A 25898-nucleotide genomic window follows, 5' to 3' on the forward strand; every position below is an offset into this window, starting at 1 on the left:
AAACTGTTTGCAATTCTGTTTGGAGACGCAGACATTAAACACTTCACCTGTAAGGGTCTTGAATACAAATAATGCTAGACATGGCCTAAACTAATCCCGAATTCAGTGTTACTGAGCATGAGGACAGCTCTGCATGTAGGTTCTCAATATTTTATAATGTAGTGAAATAAATCCCATCTGCGCAACCAAAATTCTACATCAATCCTAATTCAATTGATTAATGAACCACTCCAATCTACTTTTTATGATCTGATCAGATTTTTAAAGATAAATCATTCATTCTCAGATGGTCAAACTGAACGTGATGTGGTTCATTTATGCAGTCTGAGTTTGCTTCCTTTGTCGCTGCAGGACAAAGTAAGTGAGACCCTGAAATATACATCTGTGAGAAAATCAAAGACCTCAGACAAACCAGGAAAGCCTTAAATGTTTTAGCATCAGAGATGTCTGCTCAACTGCTGGATCCCGATGCCTCGCCTGGGTCAGCCGAGAACCAATCAGTGCAGAGAAGACGCAAGCATGGCTACCGAGAGATATCACACAAACTGTAGTAAATCTTTGCATACCAGCTTAGGCATCTAAAGCCACCTCTTAAATGTCTCATTGCATGAAAAAAACAGGCCAAAGGCAGCGCTCAGGTGGCTGATCATCACAATAAGAGTTGTTTGTTTGGCTGCTGTTAGTATTGGGTTCTCAGCCCAGATAAACTTTTCATGACAGTATGGCCTTGTGACAGGAAACCGAAACTGTAGCCCTCCTAACTACTCAAACTGCATCAATAATAGACAACGTAATAAACGGTTTTCACAGGGTGGAGAAAACTAATAACAGTCTGCTATGTTCTAGAATGATTCAGAAAACTGAGCTGAATAATTCATCATGATCAGTGACATAATAACAACGACCCAGTTGACATCGTTTACGATAACTATGAGCATAACTATAACAATAACCACATATTTCCACTGATAACTTTGTTTACTATAAGCTCCATATTTTTAAAGAGCACGTTCTTTAAATACTAACAGGTTTCGTTTTTTAGCTTTTCATCTAAAGGCTTACGCTGTTAAGAGCCTAAAATAATTTGAGCAATTTCACTTGGTGTTGCGGAAAAAATACACATTTCACCTCTAAATAAAAGTTAAATGTCATGACTAAGCAGGGCAGAGGGATTTGCCTTGTTGTTCCACACCGATGCCTACGGAAAAAATAATGACATTGCCATCATTGCCTTATATGGATCTTTGTACACAGAAGGTCTGAACTTGGCCTAGAAGCTCTAGAAAAGGTACATTCTCTTCCATTCTGACATATACATAATGCTTTCATCAGTCTGCTGTACTCCTCAAATAAATATTCCCCATCCACCTTTACAGGTTTAAAGACCCATTATACTAGCCAGATCCTAGACAAGCCCCATTACTGCAAGCAGGCTCCTTAATGACCTGTATAACAGCTGCAATAAATCTGACGCCCCAGAACAGTCCGTCACAGGCATCGCAGCAGCAAAAGGGAAATTTTATTAACCAGCAAGAGGGTTTAATATACACAGGAGAAACGTAGAAAGTGTCAGTGAGATGAAACACGTGTGTATGTGTGTGGTGGATGATTAGGACCCTCCCTGTTGGCGTTAAAAGGCAGCTGTCAGTCAAAGAGATGCTATGAGGTGTTTGAATGAGACAGGCTCTGTGCCACCCTGCAGTTTTTCCCCAGAGCATCACAGAACCGCCGACCCTTCATAACTCTGATCACCCCACGCTGCGGTCCTGGCAAACATTTACTGTGCCTGGTACTAAAAATGTGTGCGTGTTCGCACAGCAAAGATTTAGAAAATCACCTATCACATCACAAGTCAATGCTGCCACCAAAAGGCCAAAATGTGAACTGCAATAAATGATGCAGCATCTGGCCATGATGATGGTACAGGAGCCAGCTAAAATTGAAACATTGAAGCATCTCTGTTTAAAGACAATTACAGCTTCTTACAGTGTAATACAGGAGATGTATGTGAGAGGTAATATTGTAGCTTAAGCAGCAGAAAAATATAAAAACATCTTCATGAAGTTCCAAGAAGCTTTTCAAAAGCACAACATTGGCCTGGTCAGGGTAGCCAACAAACCGCTAAACAAAGAAATAAAAAAACATTTAGCATCCAGAGCACCGCTGGGGTCTAATCTCTACCATGTTTTTGAAAAAAAGTTTAATTTTCAAAAAGTATTAAATAAAATAGCAAGAAGACTACCATTGGTTATATACACAGATTATTGCACTGCTTATGCTTGCATAATATAAAAAAACATCTGCTCTCTCACCTTTAGTGGCATAGGCCTCGGCGATCATGGAAAGTCTGTACATCGGAACCCCAACCAGCTGCAGCTCATCCAGATTCACATAGCCGTTCTGATTCAGTGCGTCTCTGTAATCACCCTCTACGTAACATAGTTTAGCCATAATCAGCCTGGCTTCCTGCGTGTATTCAGGCTGAGAGAGAGAAGATGGAATCACAAAGAAATAAACACACCAGCCAAAGTACATCATCATCAAAATCATAACCTGTTTGCAGCTTATAAAGACGGTTTCAGCAGCAACAACATAAACAAATGTTATGTGGCCCAAACTTAACTTCCGGTAGACCGCAGCAAAGAATCAATAACTCTTGAGTAGATTTGATTTAATACAATTAATATACAATAAAATATTATTATAAATTAATATTATTATAATTTAAAAATAAAATAAATTCTTATATTATTACCAAACACAGACCGGAAGTTAACTTCGGGTCAGGTACGTACGTCCGATGAAACCGTCTATAGTCAGAAATGAAAACACACATGTCTTGTATAAATGTTTAAACACAACCCAGTCAAACACTCATTCTAAGACAGGTTTCAATCAAAACAAGCAATTTAGGATAATAGTAAAGATATAGAAATGAGCACTTCATTAACCCATAAAAAGGTTGTGTAACTTCTATACATAGTGGGGTCCAAAAGCCCATTATTCAAAAAGAGGCCTCAGTAAAAATGCTTATACTTTGAATTTTTTAATACATTTTTCTCCTATTTGGAAATCAAGCTCCATAGGTCTATGCTAAAACCTGATGTATGTGAAAATCTTAAGCATGATATGAGAATGTCCCATGAATGTGGGCTGCAATAGTAACAAAAAATCTGACCATGTGAAATTTTCATGACAACACGTTCACATGAAAATTATTTTTAAATGTGCTGCAATGTAGAAATAGAGAATCTTGAATGTTTCTAAATTATTAAATTATTACAAATACTTATCCGGAGTTAGATATCCACTGCAGTGATTCATAATTCACTCAGTTGCATGTCTGAATAGTAATAATCTTTGTGTTTGACATGACTGTGGATCAGCTATCCTGATAAGGCACAAAGGAGCAACACTTGCTTCATGTCGTATACCTTTAAGTTTCCCCGATCAAGCGCAGCTGTCAGGTGTTTCCGAACCTCCTGAAGTTGTTGTCGGGGCCTGCGAGGACTGGCTCCTCCCTGCTTGATAGGGTTTTCCTTCAAGTACTGCTGGAGTTTTGCCTCCCCCAGAAGAAGTTCCCCGAGATCATCTACAACACAAGCAAGACACAGTTCACTATCGATTAACTGTGAAAGATGATATATTGAGATAGCACTGAGGTGTTGTCCCTGTGGTCTGGGCAGTGTTGGCTTGCTCACCGGGAGACTGCATTTATTTATTTATTCATTTATTTATTAGATATTATTTATTAGAATGATCTTGCTTGGTCTATAAATACCATGCACTGTGCTGTGTTTTACCTTTCTGTGATTTCCTGTTTTTCTTATTTGCTCCTGTAAAGCTGCTTTGGAACAATGCACATTGTGAAAAGCGCTATATAAATAAATTGGTCTGTTCTGATAGGGTCATAGACCCTTAACGCAAATAATAAGATTTAAAATAAACTAATGTAATAGAAGGACAGCCTTATGCACACACATACATACATATACAAAGGAATGGGGGAAAAGAGAATTCTTTCATACCCACTTAAAAGTACCACAAGACAGAAATGACACAAAATATTGTAAAAAAGGGTCATCATAAAATATCAATAATAAGCCCTGTTGCAATAAATGAAAAGCTGCATTTATTCAGAATATTCCATATGCTTGTATTGTCTATCATTATGGAGCAGAAACAAACAAGATGTATGCATTGAAGCTGTCAACTGCACATTATGCACAGCCAAATCACATAAACTGAACAGAGCATAATCCAGTGGTGCACATTTAGAATTGAGCACATTCTCACAGGTCACGTGTGCTAGTTTAATCTGATCCTTTCACGCGCAAATATTGAGTCCTCCCTCAGTCTCTGTGCTTTAAACCATACAACTTTATATAAAAACTGGTAAGGAGCAACTGAATTTACGACAGTTTTACATTTGCTGGTATGCCTTTTAGTAAATCAACCTAGAACAATTTCACCTTTAGAAATCCCACAATTATGTTTATTGTTTACCTACTTCCTTGACGTCATAAACTGACTTAATTATAAGAGCAATGTCAATGAATGGACACAATTATAAAATAAATCAGGAAGTGTATTCAACTGTATGTCTGAACTGTAGCACCAACTAACATCTCATTTTAGACACCTTAAAACAAACCTGTCATTCAATGAATCGTTTAGAGAATAGTGATACACTGATATCGATTCTACCCACCAGGCCTGAGACATACACTGTCCGAGCTAACAGGTTAGCCTATAGAATATGTACAGAAAACACACACACACCGTTTGAGATTAGTTTCGCAGACAGCTGTCGCACAAGTTCTGGTATCTTGTCCCATTGTGTCTCTGATCGACATCGCTCTATTTCAGTCTCTAATCGCGAACCGGACTTTCTGGCTGTCATCTTTTTACCTTTTCCAGACCAAAACACGACCCGCAGCACAGAAACATGAAATACCTGGAAAGGTCCGCTGAACATGCCCGTGTGACTACCGGTTTATGAAACTTGAACGTTGATTGGTCAGAATCCTGTCATGTGATTTTTGCTGTCTTATATTTTTCGCATTATTTACAAAACACATTGGGCGTTTCACTTGCTTTTACTATTTTAAGAACAAGTGTAGTCGTTCTGATGGAATAAACGTCTAAAATCTTTGTTCTTCAAAATCTGGCAGCTTTACTTTTGGTCAGATTAAATGAAGCTGCCCTTCTATGTTTTTTGAAGTTCATCGGTTGGGAGAGCTCGTTGCACTGCAGCCTCCATTGCTGTAGGTGGCGCTGCATGAAATAAACCACTAGTATTTTGCAGCAGTGCGTCTGCCTCATGGTGATCTTGGATGTAGAGAGAAGATCATGTAAGTAATGAAGTGTTTTAATGACTATTTGAAGTGTTTTTATTTGTTTTCAGCTCTAAACACATATATTTATTGACACAGAATATTTAGAGTTTCGCTGTTGTCCGTTACGCAAGGGTTTTATGGTTAACGTTAGCCTATTACCCGTTCATAGAAACACCACTTAAGACGAAAAATAAAGGGACAAGTTAATCGGTGTCAGATATATTTAAAACAAACGCCTGTAAATTAACTATATTTATTTTTGGTCTTTATCATTTAATGGACGATTCCCAAGGCAAGGTCACATCGGCCTTGTCATATAAAGTAAAGATAGTATATAAAAATCAAATTCAAAAATTGGGTCCAAAAACATTTATGATCATGTAATCAATACATAATTGTGAATTGATGTTATCTCACATTTATAACTTATTATGTTTTTTTTACAGAATCTTTTCACAATCCATTGCTGGCTACAGGATGTTTTTGACATTGGCTCTTTTTCGGAAAGGGATCCCAGGGAAGCAGTGGATCGGGAAACACCGCCGACCACGTCAAGTCACCTGGCAGATGAAGTGCAATATGATTAAACGACTGGAGCAGGAAGCAGAGAATGAATACTGGATCAGCCGGCCATTCATGACGCTAGAACAAGAGCGAGGTCATGCAGCGCAGAGGCGGGAGTGGATGTGGCATCAAATTAAAGAAGCCAGACAAGCCAAGTTCCCTGAACACAAATACATTGCAGACCAACTAAACCATCTAAAAATCACCAAGACCTGGTGATTCCAGTTTATTAAGACAACAAAGACTGATGGGGCAGATTTGAAGGGGAGCAGATGAGCTCCCTTTCATAGGACTTGTTTGGTTTGATTGGATATTTGTATTATATGGGTTGTGTTTATAAATGACTTCTGATCAAACAAAATATGGCTTCTCTCTTTATTATAGTTCATTGTTGCAGCATTTTTAATTTTTAACAGTGTAATAGCTGTGTTATATTTTACCTTCAGAAGTGCTTTACACAAAAACTTGAGACCTGAGCAAGCTGTAATGAACTCAATAAATGTAAATATGCTGAAACAGGGAGAAATTACAAACCGGGAGAAATCAACAACTGGGCATATTTAGTATACTAAATAATGTCAAGCAGACCATGCAGGCTGGTCTGAGAAATAATGGCATAGACATAGACAGGGCTTAGTTTAAACCCGGACTTACCCTTAGTTAAATTAGGATATTTAAGCTATTTTTACATAAATTTCATATAAAATGCCCTAGTAAAAAACTACTGGTGTGCATCTTGAGACAAAACAATGGTGCTGACATGTTTTAAGGCGAGTTATTTTCAGTTAAGACTGCGCAAACATTCATTTTAGTCTTAAAGATTAGCCTTAAACCTGGTCTGTGAAACTGGGCAAATGATACCTACACTGTAACACTTTCTATGTCTCTATAAACCATAATCTACAACTCTGTTTTGTTAATAATTCATAATTTATAAAATAAATAATTTTGTTAACTGTAAATAAATATTACTTTAACTAATATTGAAAAAAAGCTGTGGCTTCTTGTATAACGTTTTTCATTCTTCGACCTACATTTAATAATAGCTATGAGATGATTTATATGTGCCCAACATGTTTCATCCTATTGAGTACAAATATGAAGTTTTTCTGCCATTATTAATAAATAATATATGTATCTAGCATGTATATTCCTCCCTTACACTAGAGGGAAGTGTACAAGTCTAGGCTGCCACCCATATTTAAAACTACGCTTCCCATGAGTCATTGCGCACAAGAGACAGCGTCTCCATGACAGTCATGTTATTGTTGTTCAGTACATAATCATGGATGGATGCAGGGTTTGAATGCGTTTGTTTTCATGGAGCACATACAATAAATCCGTTTTATACATGCTGGAATAAGGAAGTATTCGTTTTATGGTCGCGGCCTTTTTTCTGTCATCCACGCCGGGTGTAATATATCAGGTTCGGCCCAGGTTGCAGCACACTAGACTTTTTCCTTCAGTCCCTTACGATCAGTTGGGTGGTCTGACTCTGTGCTGATTGTGAAGCCGTAGAAGCATGCGAGAGGAGCGGTGTGGCAGTGGCCCGATCCGGACACAGGAGGCTCGGAGAGGCTTCGAGGGATTAATGGAGAAGATGCGCATGTAACAGCATCAGAGGATGATTTCACGATACAGCCGCCGGCCTGTATCTCACAGCCTGGAGATGTGCGTGAAACTCACCCAACACGAAACACGCAAGGTCTCAAAACCCGAATGACAGCATTTTGGGGCGCCTTGGTTGTGTGACACTACTGGCCTTTTTACGAATACATACATTTTACAATATGTAGACTTGCTGGATGCATACACCAACTAACATCAGAAATTTGAATGTATCCATGCTTTGTTTTAGCTTGGTAAAAGCTTCCCTGACATCTTTAACTGTTGTCTATGTTTGTTTCAAATTTTTTCTCTCCCTGATGCTGCTGGTGGTCTTGATAAATTTGTAGCCGTGGCTTGTCCCGCAGCTGTTTGGACCATCATCCTCTTCCAGAGGAGACAGACGATGATACTGTTCATCCTCCTAGACACCTGCATGATCTACAGGAGGATTCGTCTTCATACAGCAGGTGTGTGTCCTATTGACAGCTAATCTGTACCGGGATATGATAAATTGCATTTTTAAGACCAGAATTCTATCATTTTGACACTGTTGTTTTGTAAGAAATCAGATCCTTTGTTTAGACAGTGTAGTCAATATCTGGTATTTCTACATTGGTTACCGTAGTAATGACTTACAGTAGGTGTCAGCACAACGGTAGGAGACATACAAGTGGCTTGTAAAAAGAGAGGTGGAAACTGAAAAGTTTGCCTCTGCTATTGTCTTTTGTCATAGACAGTTTATGAGGATGTGTTTTTTCCTTTTAGTTTACTAAACTATAGATGTGACTAGAAACTAGACATGTTTCATCATGACAATTGAATCTGTCTTGTTCTACGTCTGATGATTCCTCTGCTACATCTGTCAGATCAGAATGTCAGACAGTCACCACAGACGACGCCACTCAATCCTGGTCTGGTATCCATAGTTACACAGGAACTGGCATCTCCACAGAGCGCAGCTCCGTCTTCTCCTGGGGCTATGATGTGAGTCGTAGAACGATGAGCAAGTGTGATTGTGCTCACAGTTTAACACTGTTTCCTAAACAGGCATGATGTGATGAAATTCCAGCAACAAGCAATCGATCTGTCCACACTTGAGCAGAAGATATCAGATATTTTACATTAATAAACAGCAGAATTTTGGACCAGGAATTTGGATAGATGTCCAAGTCGGTCTTGGTTTGGCCGCACCAAAATAGCAACAAAGAGAACAACAGACCTGCTTGTCGCCGTGGCTAAATAGAAACTAAACTCAAGCAACTTCTGGCTTTGATCTCTTCTGGCTTACAGTTGTTAAGCAGCATAGATTGTTCAACAAAATATGTCACTGGTTGAACCCTTTTTTCCTCTTTACATCTGTAGGAATTTGATAAGGCTGCTTCTAGACAGGTCCAGCAGATGTTTGAGGAGATCGACGATCTGTTGTACGAGAGAAAATGTGAAACTCAGCTCAAAGGTCTGCAGGATGAATGTCAAGAGTGGGCTTCTCGTTTCCCTCATCTACGGTACACACACCATCATACATTCATGCTCAGACTTTACGCACAATGCATTGTGGGAAGATACATTCCTAGTGATTACTGAACCTGTTCGGGTAACAGGATCCTTGGGACGCAGCTGGTATGTCCTACAGATGAAGGATTCCAGTGGTACGCCACACCGGCCCACATGCCCATGTCCTCTGGTGGCGGACAGAGCAAGGAGAAGACGGCCAATGAGTGAGCATTCTTGCGTTCCAAAACAGCATGTGACAAGTTGCAAAAGAGAGCCAATCATTAGATCCATTATTGAAATATTTGTGTGCATGTCAGATTGTGTGTGCAGGGTCGAAGGGCTTTTTTATGTCGGCCCTCTGTGGAGGTGACCCACTCTAGTACCACATCTAGCAGTAACCATGGCGATGAGTTGCCCAGGGTGATCGAGGCAGAGGGCTTGATAGAAGAATATCTCGCATTTGACTGCAGGGACCTGTGAGATGTAGTTTCGTATAAAGCATTATTCATGTGATTTTCTTTTTATAGCTTCTTTTCGGTAAATGATATATGTGTGCGTGTAGGGATGAGGAGTGGGAAAGAGAGTATGTGAACAGAAGGCAGAGACACTTCCTTCCCCCTGTCTCGCCCTATCGGTGTCGTCGGGAGGCAGTGCTTGATCTTCTTTTTGATGATGTGTGGCGTAAGCTGATTGGCTGGATGGAAGAGCTCGTTCGCAGGCATTGGGAAGGTTTCATGTCAGGTAGATTCAATTTTCAGTTTTGGTGGATATTCCAAGTAATGCATTTTTACGTGACCTGGAATGTATCTGTGTCCATAAGACGATGAAAAGAATGCTGTAGCCCTCAGCCCTGCATGTCCTGACTCCCAGAATCCTTTTCTGCTGCTGTCCACCGCCTCAACGGTGCTTCCTCCACTTTCCCAGACCAGAACACAACAGCTTACAGCCAGCCTGCAGGCCCAGGTTAGTCAAATGCTTTTGGGCTCCAGGGGGCTTGTTTGAGGGACGTTTTGGAGTAATTTCAGATTTATGACTGTTAACAATGTTTAGCAGATTTCTACATAGTTTTTTACTGTACTGATTCTAAATAATTAAGCAATTTCTATTTTATATATAGGACAGAATGACTAAGTAATATTTACAATCAACATTTCTTTTGACTTTCGTTTTTGGATTTTTTTTCATTGCAATGCATTGTGGGTTTGCCTTCTGTGTGAATGAAACATGCCTTAGATTTTGGCATCACTGCTTTATGTCTTCTCTGTCTTCACACAAGCATGCGAATTCTCAAAAAATGCCGTGTTTCACTGCTGTCTGTCTTTGTCTTTGTCTTTTTTCCAGGCTTTCAAATCATTAACTTTTTACTTCCTTTTTTCTGTGTTTCCCCGGATCCCTTTTCTGCCTGTCCCATCATCCATCCGTCATCTATATCCTTTCTCTCTCTTCCTATTTCTATTATTTTCCCCTCCATCTTCATCCAAAGAGCTCAAAGTCATGGGGTTCAAAGCACAAGGCAAGAAGGAAATCCAAAAAGCAGAGAAAGTCATCTACTGTATGTAATTCTATGCTGATAACCACATGTAAACTTGGGGGGGGTGGGTTGTGGTTTTAGCGGCAAGAGAGGTTTTCTGTCTTTGGGCAGGTTTCTCTCTCTTTGTTTTTTACTCGCAAACAGATCTTTTGAAACTTTCTGATGTTATGTTAAGCTTGTGTTTTTTTGTGTGTGATGCTGACTGTATGTTTATATTGTTGTTTCCTTTATATTAGTTTGTTGTATTTCAGTGTATTTCTGATGCCTGGGTTTCACACTTTACTTCATGTTGTACAATGATGGGTGGTGTAACTAGTCTGTTATTATAAAAATGACTGCGATATGCAAATATGCATTATATGACAATTGCCTTTTAAAGCCTATCAGTCCTTTGTGGATGTTTATTCCCTGTTTATTTTTATGCCCCTCTGTTTTCCCTCAGACCAGTCGAGTGCCTGTAGGGGCAGCTGTTACCCATCACAATCTCAATGACCTCATCATGATACATGGCATTCCACTGCAGCAAAGGAACCTGGGGCCTCTGGACCGAATATCTCAGTACGAACACCATAGGAAAGACAGAAAGGATAAACAAAAATAGTGTCTTTAGTTCATATATTTAGCAGCTGCTGAATGCAAATTTTTAGAATGAAATATTAATTTCATTTCTGTAGTTTTCTTACTCTCTCTTTCTTGTTCTAGGGACTCTGAGGAGAAATTGTCTCATCGTCCTGGCTCTAGCATCATTCCGGCCAATAAACCCCGTCCCCGCCGTGCCCTGGAGCAGAGCACTTCCTCCCTGACCCGTCCCCCTCAATCAGCACGACGACGGAACCCGCCCCCTCGCACCCTGATGCCACTGACATCCAGCGTAACACAGCCCATTACAACCGGTTCTATGGAAGAAGTGGTTAGAGGAACAAGACTGTAAGAGCCCCGTTTATTTCCACTTTTCTATTTCTTTCGTTCCCTTTTATGTTGTGATAGAAGGTGTGTGTTTTCAGGACGACTGCCAGCGATCGTTTGACTTCACCTCCCATGCCTCTCAGCAGAAATACACTCCTTCCTCCCATTGGCACTGGAGACCCAGAGCACCCGCACTCCGGACAACACTCTCGGCTCATACAGGTGCTTTAAACATAACACGTGCAGCTGTATGTTAGTAACAATTAGCTATTTAAGATCATATCCAGAAATCATAAGACACAAATCATTGTGTCTTTCAGTGATCCTTTAGTAATATTGTTTCTAAGGTCTGTGTGCTTGTGTGTGTGTGCAGAAACAGAGAGGCTCTTCTAGTCGGGCTCATAGTGCATTAACCGATGAAGGTGTTAGTCTGCAGCCCCGAGACAAACTGCACCTGCTGGATGTGTTTTCCAGACCCAACACTACACACACTTTCAGGGTAAATCCCACTCGCACATGTATACATACAAGCCTGAGCCAGCATGTCACGTGACCTTAAGGCCTTTAGCAGACGTTCAGCGCGTGCTTGTATGTACAGTATATTGTTAATGGTTGTTGTTTTTTTAGTCGGATACCCCTTATCGACGTTCATTCACTGGAATAGACACCCTTGGGCAGGGTCGACCTGGCAGAGCATCTGTTGGCATAGGTTGGATTATACATGCATGACTTGAAGATTTACATTGTCGGTGCATAGAGCAATGTTCAAAAACGTTAACATTGCTTTGTGTGTTCGTGCAGATTCTCTTGGAATTGGTGTGACTGGCATCAGTTTGGGCATTAGTAGCTCCTCCTTCATAGACTCATTTTCCCATCATCCTCTAGGTCACTTCCCAGTCGAGCATGAGGAGGAGACAGAGGCAAAAGCTTCTCTTCCAGGTGAGCGAGAATTTGTTTTAATGCTTTAAAGCTGTTTTAGCCTGAGACCTAAATGTGAATTCATTCAAAGAATTAATGTCAACTATATTTGCATTGCAAGGTTAGGTTTTATAATATTTATGCAGTGGCTTCTCAGATTTGATCTTTTCCAGTTTACTCAGGTCATGAATCTTGCATGGTATTTACTTTAAGAATAGTGATGACAGGAATGAAATAAAGTTATTTATTATTCTGATTTATTATTAATTGATAAGAAATAATCTGATCTGAGTGTCAAATGGAGGTTTTTAATAAGCTGTAAATTTCTTGATCTTATACAGATATACAACATTACAGAGTTTTTGATCACATGCAGACTTGCAGTACAGTTTTCTGGAAATATATCTCAGTTGCATTTAATGCAGGGGTGCCTAATCCTGCTCCTGGAGATCTGCCATCATGTAGAGTTCAGCTTCAACCCATAAAACACCTGAACCAGGTCATCAACAACAAGACAAATAACAGGTGTGTGTTTGATTAGCGTTGTAGCTAACATATGCACAGACAGGACATAGTACATCTCCAGGAGCACGATTGGGCACTCCAGATTTATTTCTCCCTTTCTTCCTAACTATTCAATTCTTCCTACTTTTCCAGCACGTTCCCATAACAGAGGTGGTACAACGGCACGCAGTAGCAGACCAGGGCTTTAAAACACATATGCACACATTCACACACACATGGTCCCCAACGCACCTCAGCACTGATGCTAAACTTTTCTTCAGTACTGATAGACACTTTACAAATCTGCTGGACTTTTGTATAACATGCTGTTTGGGCATGTACTTTATTTATGAGGACTATTGTTATTATTAATAGCATTCTTATTCATGTTGTGCTTTGAAATTTTCTAAAACCGTATTTTTGTATATGGGACTATTCAGCTTCATATGGCTGCCAAATAACTGTCTATCTCTACATCTGCAGATGTACTGTACCCGATGTACTGTATTGAGCAACAACTTTTTGTTTTCCTTATGACGGCTTTTTGAGGTCTACGTGGCATTTTTATGAAGGCTTTACAAAGCATGGCTAGGTTGAGGGTGCCTGGATGTAATGGAGGTGAATCTAGCTAAAGGTAATGCTTTCGATTGGACATTTCTTCATGCAAATTAAAAAAAAGTTTTAACAGCCCTGTTATTATTTTTAAGGGTTGTAATAATACTTATAGCAAGTTTTCCGTGTTAAAATGTCCTTGAATATTTCACTGTCAGTATTTCACTATGTACTGTAGAACAACGCACCTTAACATTCTCAAAGTTCACTTATTGTCAGTGTGACATCATAATTGTATCCAGGTTTTTATACCCACCTCCTTTCATAGCTTCAGTCTGGGAACAACGTGACCCTGTTTTTTAGGGTGGAACAGTACAGATTGAAATTCTGGAACTGTGCGGCCATAATGACAGCTCAAAAGAGGACTGAAAATTTAATGTTTCTTATTTTTTAAGATTAGTTATTCAGAAAACAAGCCTTTGTAACTAAGCCTCAGTCCCATGAGCCATACAAAGCATGCATTGTTTGGCTTGACAAGTGAGAGAAAATGTAAGGATGCTTTAATAATAATATACATAAAAAATGCACACAAAAAGAGTTCAGGTTTCATTCAATTAACTGTACTGTAAACATATTTTTGTTGGCATGAGGTGGACAGGCATAAAATAATTATTTTATAATTATTTGAACATCCACTAAAATGGTCATTTGGTTTCTGTGGTGCCAGCAAATTCTTAAATACATAACTGTTGAAGCACATTTTTTTCTGCATACAATTTTTGGTAGCTATTGAATGTGACTCTTAAAGGTTTGAAATGTTTATGTGGCAGCTTTATCGTAAAAGCATTTTATTGAAATTGCACCAGTTCTGACAAGCATCGATCCTCTGTACTAACTGAACCTCTTATCAGATTTGATTATTGTGTTGATCTTGGTGAGTGAGTGCTGCTTTTAATACACTTTTCTATCTGAAGAGTAACCTATCTCAAAGCATGTATTACAAGTGTACAGGCCATGAGATTGATGATGTTTGATGATAAGTCAGATGGATTCCTTAACAGCCATAATGAAGTGATGTCACAGGAAGCTTTCTGTCATCTCTTCATACCGCACCCTAATGCCTCTGAGACGGCTTCACCAATTCTTCACTCAGCTCAGCAAGGACAATCTAAAGTTGCCGAAGTTGTAGCCATGTCTGAGATTTTTTTCTTGAATTCCAGTTGATATTCTGCTATAGGTATGCGGCTAGATATTCTGATATATCTGTAGACCACAAAACTTTATTGCTGCTGGTTTGAATTGGGCAGATTGACAGACTTGTCATGTGCTGCTCTTCAACACGGATGCATACAGTTTTTTGGTGAGATAACGTGTTCAGGAAAGAGTGTTCGGTTTCCTGTGTGGAAATAATAATTTGTAGTGAATCTGATTGAGATTACAGAGCTGGATGTGTGCGTGTGTGGGTATGTGGTGGAGGTGAAACGCCTCTTTTTTTTCTAGGTGTAGCACTGCTGTATGATGATTCCCTCTGAATGTTTACTTCTGTAACAGAATGGCAAATAAAAATGTTACTTGAATAATATTGTTGCTTCTTGTCTTTGACATCGTAAGTACGTTGAAAATCAGATTTACTGAAAACGCTGTCAGATCCTGATCCTGACAGTGAAAAAACTACCATGGACATAATTTCTGAAAGATGTTTGCTTTACATATGGACTGCAGGGGGAGCCACCTAAGCAATGTTGGTGGCTGGTTAAATGGCAATTAAAAAAAAAAATCTTTTGTAATTTATTCAACCTCATGTCATAACTGATGTGTTTGTAATCTGAAGATAACCTTTTTTTTAAACAATTTTTATACAATAAAATATGAATTAAATAAAATATAAATAGTTAAATTTCTAACCTCTATAACCAGACTGGAAGTTAACTCAGGGCCAGGCACGTGTGACCGAGGAAACCTCTATAAATTCAAAATATTGTTTTCTCTCACACACCTATTGTTTCTTTTCAGAAGATATTAATTTACTGAAGTTTGGGGTATTTTAATGATGCTGTTTTTGACGAATTTCATTTACATTTTGCTTTTCAATTGGGGAATGTAACACCTGAATGTGCTAATTTACATAATTAACCAATTTAGTTCATTACTTAAATGCAGCCTTACTAACCGTGTTTTTTTAAGGTAAAATATGTTTTTTGGTGTATTGATTACTATTGGCAAAACCATAATTTTCGCATGGGCAGCATCATGAACATTGTCGAACTGAAACAAAATTTCATCACCCCGATGAAAGTTGCTTGACACATCTTCAATCGGTTTATTGTACTTTTATTAGGGCGCCGAAGCGCAGCACAACGATCACATCAAAGACAATGAATCAGATTGGTAGCTTGTATTTCCCTGCTGCATGCTTTAGCAGAGCATATTTAACACACTGATTTCACACAAATCTTTCGCTCTTACTCTCTCTCCCTCCATCTCTCCACCACTCTCTGTGTATTCTACTGATACTGGTGGCAGATTGAGAGATCTGATACACAGCTCTGTTTAATACTGGCCCTCAAAGCCCTCTGGCTGCTTCTTTTGCATATTTTGGCACAGTCTTCCTTTGTGAATGAGATGAGAGAGTTTCTCTGTTTTTCAGACACTCAATACTGTATAACTACCAACAGAGACAGCTTCACACATAACAACAACAACACAAACATTAGTACATCGATATTGTACAGTAAATTACTTTTTGCTGGTGTGAACTTGGTCTCACCTCTCTTTGTATTTTTGTGTGTCTGTGTGTGTTATAGCATAGGTCTCTGTGATCTGAATGATTATGTAGACTTGCTTGAGTGTGTTTATGTGTGTCGGTGGTCACATTTGACCTCCACCACACCAGATCTTGGCCCCCGACAGTGTCTTCTCTGGCCTTATCTTGGGCTTCACCATGGCTTAATGATTTAAGTCCTTCTCAACCGAGAGTAGATATCTGTAATGTCCACCCATCACTCAACATTCGCTCCTGGTTCTCATCATCTTGCTATGGTACTTAATTGGCAGTCCCCAGCGTCTCATAAGATAAACATCAAACACGTACAGCGCTCCTGGATCCAGTTCACCAATCACAGCTGTCGTGACCGCTCGACGTGGATTGAGCTCCTGGAAGTACTTACAAAGGACTCTCTGGTTGGCCGGTCGGGACTCTGGGTCAAGGCAGCGGCCCGTAGAGCTGTGTTTGCCTGCGTCATTTGGAATCTGCCTTTGGTAAACACAGTAGAGACTCCGCTCTTCTGTTCCCATCCAGGCTATAGTAACAGAGTTGCAGGTCCGCAGCTTGTTGAAAGACTTGATCTGGAGCGTGGCAGGAAACACTGGCACCGCTCGCCGATGGTAAGCTGATGATGCCTGCATTCGGAGACAGAATTTGTCCGAACCGCTTTTAGGGATTGGTAGTGAGGAAGCGTCTGGAGCTAAGGCTTGAAGTTGGATGAGGTATGACGGGCCACCATGCAACCATATCTGGGCCAGCTGGTGTCCTACTTCCTGAGACGTTAGCTCCTGATCTTTACTGGACACGGTGACCTTGACATTGCTGGTCCCATTGCAAGTGTGCATGGTTAGAAGACCATTTTGCTGCCACCCACGAGGTTTAAATCCAAACAACCGTTCCCTCTGTTGGCCGCTTCCGGTACCGCTCAGGGTCACCCATTTGACCTGCCCCTCTCGTAAGGACGTGACGGCCGGACGAGCCTCTTCGTGTGTGCGGGCGAAGGTGCCCGTGTATGCCATGCTCGTGCCATTAACCCTGTCCACTACAAACACATCAAAGTAGTACTGCGTATCCGGAAGCAGGTCCGAAACTGTGCACACACTTTCCACGTCCTTGCACACGCATCCAGGGTCCTCAAAGTTGTCTAACAAAGCGGTTGAAGTTTCACGGTCCTCGGGGGCATCTGATCGTTGCCACCACCAGTCTTTAATTGGTGCCCACACAATCTCCTTGCCTGGTTTGTCTCTCCTCTGCCTCATCTGTTCATCCTTCCTCTCTTTTTTGACTCCCTCACGAACTGCACAGAGACTGCGGCGGTTATGTTTGCGGTCAACCAGGACGCAGTATTCGTAATATGGACGGTTACCATGGCGACCATCCTTAACAACAACAGAAGAGCTCGGAGCCCATCTTAAAGTGACACTGGTCATGCCTACCCCCAAAGTGTGCACTCTAGGGTCGGACGGCAGCTCCGGAAAAACCCCAGAAGGCCCCATGCCTTCGTGAAGGTATGCGGACACCTGGGTGTCGTGCTCGTTCGATTTCAGCCGAAGAATGTAGATGGATGCTGGAGCGTAGGCAGGACCAGTATAGGTGTCTACAGCGTTACCGGTGTAGGTGTGAATCCTAACTTCCCTTCCAGAACCTCTCCACCAAAGCTCAGGCATGCTCTTTTTTGAGGTCCCTGCAGAAAAGAAGCATTTCAGATCCTGCCTCAGATCAAGCTTATTCAACAGACAGCTCTAATCAAAAGAAAGCCCAAAACACTGGGCAGCTCACTCACACACACACACACACACACGCACACACACACACACACACACACACACACACACACACACACACACACACACACAACCCTGTTTTACATGCGAACCATCAGTACTTTAGTTGGCACACTTTTTAGAGGGAATGTCTGGTAATCAAAGTGAATAATTTAAAGGTGTAGATGGGGACACTGACTTGACAGTCTAAATGATTTAAATGTCACTTTATGACTTTATAATTCTGCTTTGCCTGGTAGACTATCTCTTCTTTTTAGAGCATGCGCACCATGACAAAAATGCAGTCACCATAAACCTGTGTGGGTAGTTTAACTCAGAAAGCAAGGTAAACTTTGAAATGTGCTTCCTATGTATTATAATAAATTATCGCCTAAAATATTTGATAGATGCATTAGATACAAATTCAAAACATACATCACTTATGCAATACATTCAAAAATTTTAAGTTCAATTATTTTAACTCAAGTTACACATTTACAGAGTTTACACTGTGCATTTAAAATTTTGACATCATTTATTTACCCTCATGTCCTTCAAAACCTGCATATGACTGTTACTTCTGTATGAACACAAAAGAAAATATTTTGAGAAATGTTTTGAGAAAGGGGTTTTGTGTCCATACAATGACGGTAAGTGGTGTCCCGTGTTGTATGTTTACCAACATTCTTCAAAATATCTTATTTTGTGTTCTGCAGATGAAAGTCATACATGTTTCAAATGACATGAGAGTAAGTAAATGATGAACTAATGCTCTTTTTTGGGTGAACTATGCCTTCAGTATATCATATTACAAACCACACTCTACACAGACAAATCTTCTAGGCACTAATTTCCCTCTAAATATTACAGTAATAAGTTATGAAAAATATAATACGTAAGCCACATCAAAGTGAACACTTGGTTTTTGGTGATTTGGTTTTACACATGTTGCAACAAATAAAAAAATGTGATTGAAAATGGATTTATCCATCCAGGATTTTGTAAAAATAATAAATGAAGAATAAAACATTTATTTATCAAATTAATTTCTAACAAGCACTCTTTATAATTGAGCAGACAATGTTTATCCCTCCAGATGGTGCTTTATGTTGTGTCTCTGTTTCCGTTTGAAAATATTTTTCTTTCTTTGTAACAGGGAAACAGCCTGGAGATTTGGAGATGGATAAGTGGAGAGTCTTCAGGCCGCCGAGACCCCAAAGCAACACAACAGCAGTTTTACACCTGCTAATTAAACCAGTGAGCCTCAAGCGACTGCTTCAAATCTTCATTAATGTCTCTGGAGAGATATATTACCCTTCTGCCCTTCAAATACAAAACCCCTGAGTTGTCTGATAGCCGTGGTTAGGACTGTGCCTGCACTCCATGCACATATACTATACTGTACAAACTGTATATTTTATCCCCTAACCCAACCCCTAAACCTAAAGATCATAGAAAACTTTTTGCATTTTTAGATTTTTAAAAAATATTGTTCTGTACAATTTATAAGCTTTTTTTCCCATGGGGACCTCAACAACACACACACACACACACGCACGCACGCACGCACGCACGCACACGCGCACACACGCACGCACGCACGCACACACACGCACACACACACACACGCACACATGTTTTCCTAATATACACCCCTGCATGTTTATATGAACATAACATGTGCCTTCATGCGAGTGAATCAATGAACAAGCAAACGTACACACACAAACTCACAGTGGGGCTTCTTAGGTGGTTTATCCTTCAGAGTGCGAACAGCCAAGCTCCATTCAATTGGTACTGCACAGGGGCTCACAGTAACAGACATCAAATCAGCTTTCTTCTTTAATGTAAAATACAGTCTGAAACACAAATTAATTCAAAGTTTTAAGCATTTCAAGGATTTACATTTCTGCAGCTTCACATTCATCAAAACTGCAGATGTTCATGACATTTACATGGGTAATTTAAAGACAAATGCATTTGTTTTAGATCAGTTGAAAATTATGTGAATTAAAAAAGGCACTGTAAAACATCTATAATAAAATAATGTCATAGCATTTTAAATAAATAAAATACTGCCAGATGGTGTTACAACATACCAGAAGTGGTTAAACAGGCCATTCTAACCAGCCAAACTTTGACCTGATTTGAGGAGGATATTTATTGTGGTTTGTTTTGTGAACCTATATCAATGTAATCCAGAAATTGCAAAACTGCTACACTATAAAAAAATGATGGATTATTTTTAACGTTGGGTCAGAAAGGGACGAATCCAACCACTGGGGTAAATTTACCCAGCAAATGGTTTATATTTGACCCAACAATGGGTTAAAACAACCCAGCATTTTGGGTTGTTTTACATCATACATTCATGCACAGCAGCCTTAAAAAAGCAGAAAAGAAAGAAACAGCCCAAAACAAACAGTTGTGAATCATAATAAATTAAATTAATGTTTTCAATGCAAAAAACTACAATGTAGGAAAACAATGTAGGGAAAAATTATTAAAATGATTTTAAACATAACAGGACCGCTATAAATAATATCTTAGAGCTTTGCTTGTCTGCTGTTGTTTGCACAGCTTTTTCTGATGATGAAGAAGAGGTGAAACAAGAGCAATGACAGATCTCTGATAAACTTCCATCGATCCATCACTGCTGTTTAGATATGCATCTACACAAACCCTAATGTTTACAGAACGCCAGGTGCTCCATCGCTGTAGCGTGCTCCGCTCAGACAGGAAACACATTCATTCCCCCCCATGAGTAACATCACACTGGGCGGAATCTGGTGAACCTCCCTCAGTGGATTCTGGTAACACCAGCCATTTGGCAGCCATCACTTTCTCTGACCTTGAAATACTGCTTGTGGTCTTTGACATCTGCTCTGTAATTGCTCTTCATTTTATTATGTTTGTGAAAATATTCAGACATCAGATTTAAAACGATTTTTACATTTGTCTACGTGAATTTATTTGTTTGACATGATTTGGATCTCTTCAGGAAAGTGGTTTTTAACTTTGACCTTGAAAAAAGAAATCAAGGGCGGTTGAGGGATTACTGCCAGTCGCTCGCTTTAATCTCTGTTTCATCAGGTGTGTTCGTCCCTTGCCCTTTTAATACCGTTTTAGTCAAATTTGACTGTGGAAGGTACAGTCTTTTAATTGATTCATTAATTTGATTTATAATCTGAAACTCGTAGCCTGTGGCTGTGCATTCAATGCGCTCTTTCTCTCTCTTTCTCACACTTAGACTGAATCCTGACACCACCTCGGTTACGGGCGAGAGAGCAGTCCTGGCTGTGTGATTCTCACTGGCTTATGTTGCTAATGGAAAAAAGCTGCCATTTTCGCTGTTTGATATAGAGCAAACCGGGGAATTTGTGGTGAGATTTTAATACCATTAACAAGAAATGAACCAATAAGTAGAGAAATTACTCACATCCCGTAAACTGTTTGTGTTAGTGCAAGCTAATTGTCTGGATACATCATTCTTCTCAAATAATGTATGGACTCTATGGAAATATTGCACTTTCACATGGAATAGGTTACAACCATTCCTGTGGAACAACCCCCTCGAGGACAGATATTAGTTTACTGTGATTATTTTTTTTACTGTGAGTCTGTTCCCTGCTAAGTGATACTGCAGTATTAGTGGTGTCTCTGGAGATTTGTAATGTTGATTCTCCCACTCTTGTATTGCTTCTCTAGTCCAGTATGAAGCTTCAAAACACACGCAATCAGTTTTTTCATTTTTTTGATTTGTTCCTTCTGGTCGGTGAGCTTGAGTTTTGTTTGCAGTTTCTCACATCCCTGTTTGCCTGGAGATGTTTCATTTTACCCACTCAGGTGTGTAGGTGTGTTATTTACCTTCGAGTGCGTCCTTTCGGTAGATGTACTGATGTGATCTTGTTTTCACTCAGCCATGTCGTGGGGTGTAATGTTACTTCATTTTCAGGTGCCAAGGCGAAGATTGTGGCTGGGCCGGAAAAGACGGCCACAGCCAGGTAAAGACAGCAGGAAAGAGTCATCCTCATTTAGCACAAATGGCCAATCACTTGTCTGGAAAAACAGAGAACGAGAGTACTTTTCTTTTACAAGTCTCTTGACAGTATAGATTATTTCAGACTGAAAACCTGACATCAAAGAATAAGAATAAAATACACTGCTTTTCATTTTTTATATTTTGTCCTTTTACATTAAAACAACCTTTTGTGCAGGACGATTTTCACTGACAAAAGCACAACCGTGGAGTATAAATTAGATTTTATAGATGTGGTCTGTTCACCCTTCCCCACGGTGAAAAGCTCTGATTCAGCTTGTCATTCAGCCGTAAATCTCCATCTATTTAGATTCTAAATGAGCAAAAATGCTGGCTATAAAAGACAAATGAGGACATCTGGATGTTTATAAAGAACTGATAATTCAGCTAAATCTTGTTTTACAAGAGTGAATCCATCATATCTTAAACGTCGCGTCCTTGAAGTAAACTGCGGAGACAAAATGGCAAAATTTAAATTAAGATTAAAATCTAAAACTGTCAAAATGCAACTTTGAAGTGATTTGCAGAGGCTTTCAAACTCGTAATTCACGGTAAATCCTAACAAGATCTGCACTATTCTGTGTTGCTTATTTATCTCACAAGGTGCTGACAAACTAGTTTGCGTGTTTCTACAGACTTTCAGCACAAAGGTTTTTCATTACGGCTGACAAGCGCAGAACACAGCTCTCAGTCAATCAGTTGATTCTCACACTCCATCTGTTGTGAGGGCAAGATGAGAGAGATAGAAGCTGTTGAAGAGACGTCAAGAGGGAGAAAAAGTTAGCCCCATCCCAGCTGATGATTCATTGATAGCAGGAAACATTTCTCTTTTACTCAGAGAGAATTATTCATACGAGCAAAGAAAATTTGCTATCCACTAACACTCGGGAATCTTTCATTGCTCTCTGCTTTGACACTCCGCAGAAAGCGCTCAGACTCGAGTACTTTAGTGATGCATGGCAAACACTCTCATTTGAATCTATGTCTCTATTTTTAACTGGAGAGTTCAAATTGCTTTGCTGTGGAAATAGAAAGTTCTCGCTTGTTGAACCCGACTCCTCTCATTATGTACGAATAGCAGGCTTCTTGATTCTTTCTTAAACTCGTCACAAAAGAAAAAGAACAAACCCAACCAAAACAGCACCTGGAGGTAATCCAAACACAAAGTGTGGGGGAAGTTGAGGAAGTTTCGAACTCTCGGATGTTCGTGCACTGTTTATCTGCAGCTGATGGGCCTAGTGATGTGAGTTCACATCCCTGGAGAGAGAGAGGCGGCGATCAAAGCCGTCGTGCTGAAAAGTGTCCCCATAACAACACGCACAGTTGTCGCTGGGGAAACGTTGCCCTGTAGATCAGATGACAGGCGGCGATGGAGTGAACGCACCCTCGCGCCCAATGTATGAGTGCTCAACAGACCCTTGTTAGAAACAAGAAGAGGATAAGGATGAAGGAGAAAAGAGGATGCAATGAAAAGTGCGAAGAGAGAGAGATCAGGAACGGGAAAATGTCCAGGAAGATGGAGAGAGGGATTAGGAAAGGTGAAAAAAAGACAGCGGAGGTGAGAAAGAGAAGATCAGAGGGAATAAAAAGAAGGAGGAGCTGAACATGGGCGTAGGAGGTGAGAGAGGAGGAGAAAAAGAAAAAAAGTGTAGAGGAAAAATGAATAAATTGATGCGCACATAAATTAAACATTCACACGTCCCCGTAGGAATACGTTGGTAAGGTTCAGACAAGGAAATAAATGTATTCTTGTCTATATCTCTGTGTTTACTCGTGTCACTGTATGCACTCTCTCGCTCTCTCAACCTGCTTGTTGATGGCGTCGGTGACGGTGTCATGTGACACATGCTCTTTGCAGGGGTCCTGACTGCTCCCAGGGGAACCAGATATAAAGAGAGAAAGAAGAAAAGAGAGAGAGAGATGGAAAAGAGAGAAGGAAAGATTGCAAACTTGAATAGTATAGAATGAAAATGGAGAACTTATGCAAAGATCTGGGCCGTAGGGGGATTGAGAGAGAGAGAGAGAGAGAGAGAGAGAGGAGAAAGGGGGTTTAGTGAAAGACTGACGAAGGGTATGAAATGAGTATGACAAGAGAACAGAAATATATTGAACACAGGGTTGTAATAGTTGATTTGAAGAAGTCTGATCATTTCAGATTTCAAAGAAGCATAAATATCCAGTACACCGTAACACTCTGAACATTTTGAAGCATATACAGTTCATATTTTTGTTAGATAGACAGACAGACATATATATATATAAGCACTTTTTTTGTAAGAAAGTTTGCGTTTTTTTACAAAAAAGCAACAACAAAAAACAGAAGTCTAAAATTCTTTCTCTTTGGCACTTTTTTTTTTGCTATTTTTATTTCAATTCAGTTTAACTTTCCTCAGCAGCATCATTAGTTTCCCATCCCTGCTTCAGATTTCTCTGAAACAGATCCACCATCCCAAACCACAGACCATTTCATTGCTCTACATATGGGCTCTTTAGTGGTCAAACAAACATGGGACATAATAGAACCCATGTACCAAGGTGGTGAAGAAAACAATACAAAAATTAAACATAAGGATCTCCCAGATTAACACGTCAATCATTTACACTGTAGCAGTACACCACACTGATTGCTTTCCTGACATTTGATCACAGCCGCTTAATCACATGTTCCTACCTCAGCCTTCGCTCTGGACTTCTCCTCTGAAGAAAGAATTAGAGAAGTCGTCTGATGTCTTTTGCTCTGGAGATCACAGTCATGCAACTCTGCTGGAGTCCTGAAGACCGAGAGGAAGATCACAAATAAGAAAAGACCTCCCACTCTTCTCCTTCTCCTCTTTCTTTCCAGTCTCCTCTCTCTTCTCTCGTTTCCTCTCCTTTTCTCTCTCTCCTCTCCCCCGACCCAGATCGGTGCAGTCTGATAGGCGCACTAGTCAAACAGACACATGCGCATGTGGAGTGTGTGTTTGTGTGGAAGAGAGATAGTGAGTGAGTGAAGGAACAGATAGATGACGGATAGAAGGATGGAGAAAGTCTCTTGGTGAGAGCTGTCGTTGCGTGTATGACGAGACTGGGAGGTCTTGTTAAGGGGGGGGATCGGTGTGTGAGGAGTAATTGCAGAGAGAATTGGGGAGGGTCTTTGGAGACGTGTGTGTGTGTGTGTTGAAGAGTGCAAATGGATGTGTTAATTACATTAGGGGACCCACACTAAACTCAAAAATAATTTCTCATTAATTCTCATAGAAACCTTTATCTTCTATAAACAGATCCAATGAAAGCATACATTGGAAAACTGATTTCCTATGTGTGCATAATAAAACACTGACACGCCAGTTGCTTTGTACCTCTTTACGAGAACTTTTCACAGTGTAGAACAGATTTTACAGATCTGTAGTGTAAATGAGCTATAGCATCTATTTATTATAAAAACCACTAAACGTGCAATGCCTCCTCACCCAACATATGTGTTTATATATGTTGCTCTGTAGGTCAAGTGATCTTTTCAGAGAGATTGAATATATACATGCAAGTGTTTTTCCTGAACACAACATTGTGTGTCTCTCCTCCACACAATGCTATCTCTCCATCTTCCACCCCTCCCTCATATTCTGTCCATCCTCCACAGCAGAATGAAAAGAGTCATTTGCATTGTGTGTGTTAAGCATGTCTCCTGGGCCTTTTTGAATGTATTCTATGGGTGCTTCAGCCACGCTATTGAAGTAATGAGAACACTTCACCCATCTGGGCGTTGTGCGAGTGTGTGCGTATGAATGTCGGTGACCCCTGCATCAATTACGAGCAAAACCAGAGCTCAAATCTCCTCCAGGATTTTCCTGTTTCCTTGACCATCAGATATATCCGTTGACCGTAAGAAGTGAATATCCGTGGCTGGCTGCCATTGGTGGCTTTGGTTCAGATCAGG

The 25898-nt window shown here is 40.1% G+C and overlaps 3 protein-coding genes across 10 annotated transcripts in view; 1 reads left to right on the forward strand and 2 right to left on the reverse strand.

The window, feature by feature from the left end:
* Nucleotides 1-4952, reverse strand: part of ttc7b (tetratricopeptide repeat domain 7B) — a 36901-nt gene extending 31949 nt beyond the window's left edge. For all 3 annotated transcript variants that reach the window (XM_057343330.1, XM_057343329.1, XM_057343328.1), the window contains exons 1-3: nucleotides 4783-4952; nucleotides 3435-3592; nucleotides 2313-2481 (exon numbers count right to left, since the gene is read on the reverse strand). In XM_057343330.1, coding sequence (XP_057199313.1) covers nucleotides 2313-2481; nucleotides 3435-3592; nucleotides 4783-4903 — 448 coding nt within the window. In that variant the 5' untranslated portion in view covers nucleotides 4904-4952. The remainder of the gene's footprint in view (nucleotides 1-2312; nucleotides 2482-3434; nucleotides 3593-4782) is intronic.
* A 2187-nt stretch (nucleotides 4953-7139) lies between these two features.
* fam149b1 (family with sequence similarity 149 member B1) lies at nucleotides 7140-19275 on the forward strand. Of its 6 annotated transcripts, XM_057343332.1 has the most exons (18): nucleotides 7140-7329; nucleotides 7416-7574; nucleotides 7859-7978; nucleotides 8378-8495; nucleotides 8874-9016; nucleotides 9113-9229; nucleotides 9323-9481; nucleotides 9568-9746; nucleotides 9826-9968; nucleotides 10489-10557; nucleotides 10979-11094; nucleotides 11239-11463; nucleotides 11541-11664; nucleotides 11816-11941; nucleotides 12070-12151; nucleotides 12244-12381; nucleotides 12786-12885; nucleotides 19100-19270. In XM_057343332.1, exons 2-18 carry the CDS (start codon nucleotides 7528-7530, stop codon nucleotides 19128-19130), a joined length of 2037 nt encoding a protein of 678 aa, XP_057199315.1. In that variant the 5' UTR covers nucleotides 7140-7329; nucleotides 7416-7527; the 3' UTR covers nucleotides 19131-19270. The 6 variants fall into 6 exon arrangements, with proteins under 6 accessions (XP_057199315.1, XP_057199316.1, XP_057199317.1 ...); XM_057343333.1 differs by lacking the exon at nucleotides 19100-19270 and adding an exon at nucleotides 13018-14988 and having other exon boundaries at nucleotides 7140-7574; XM_057343336.1 differs by lacking the exon at nucleotides 7140-7329 and having other exon boundaries at nucleotides 7528-7574; nucleotides 19100-19275.
* ndnfl (neuron-derived neurotrophic factor, like) lies at nucleotides 15721-24999 on the reverse strand. Its single transcript, XM_057343339.1, has 4 exons — nucleotides 24654-24999; nucleotides 21811-22002; nucleotides 19678-19802; nucleotides 15721-17864 (listed from the first exon to the last, which is right to left on the reverse strand). The coding sequence occupies exons 2-4, from the start codon at nucleotides 21975-21977 to the stop codon at nucleotides 16420-16422; spliced, it is 1737 nt and encodes a 578-aa protein (XP_057199322.1). The 5' UTR covers nucleotides 21978-22002; nucleotides 24654-24999; the 3' UTR covers nucleotides 15721-16419.
* Between the last annotated feature and the right edge of the window lie 899 nt (nucleotides 25000-25898).

Source organism: Triplophysa rosa, linkage group LG10 (assembly GCF_024868665.1).
Source record: "Triplophysa rosa linkage group LG10, Trosa_1v2, whole genome shotgun sequence".
NCBI lineage: Eukaryota > Metazoa > Chordata > Actinopteri > Cypriniformes > Nemacheilidae > Triplophysa > Triplophysa rosa.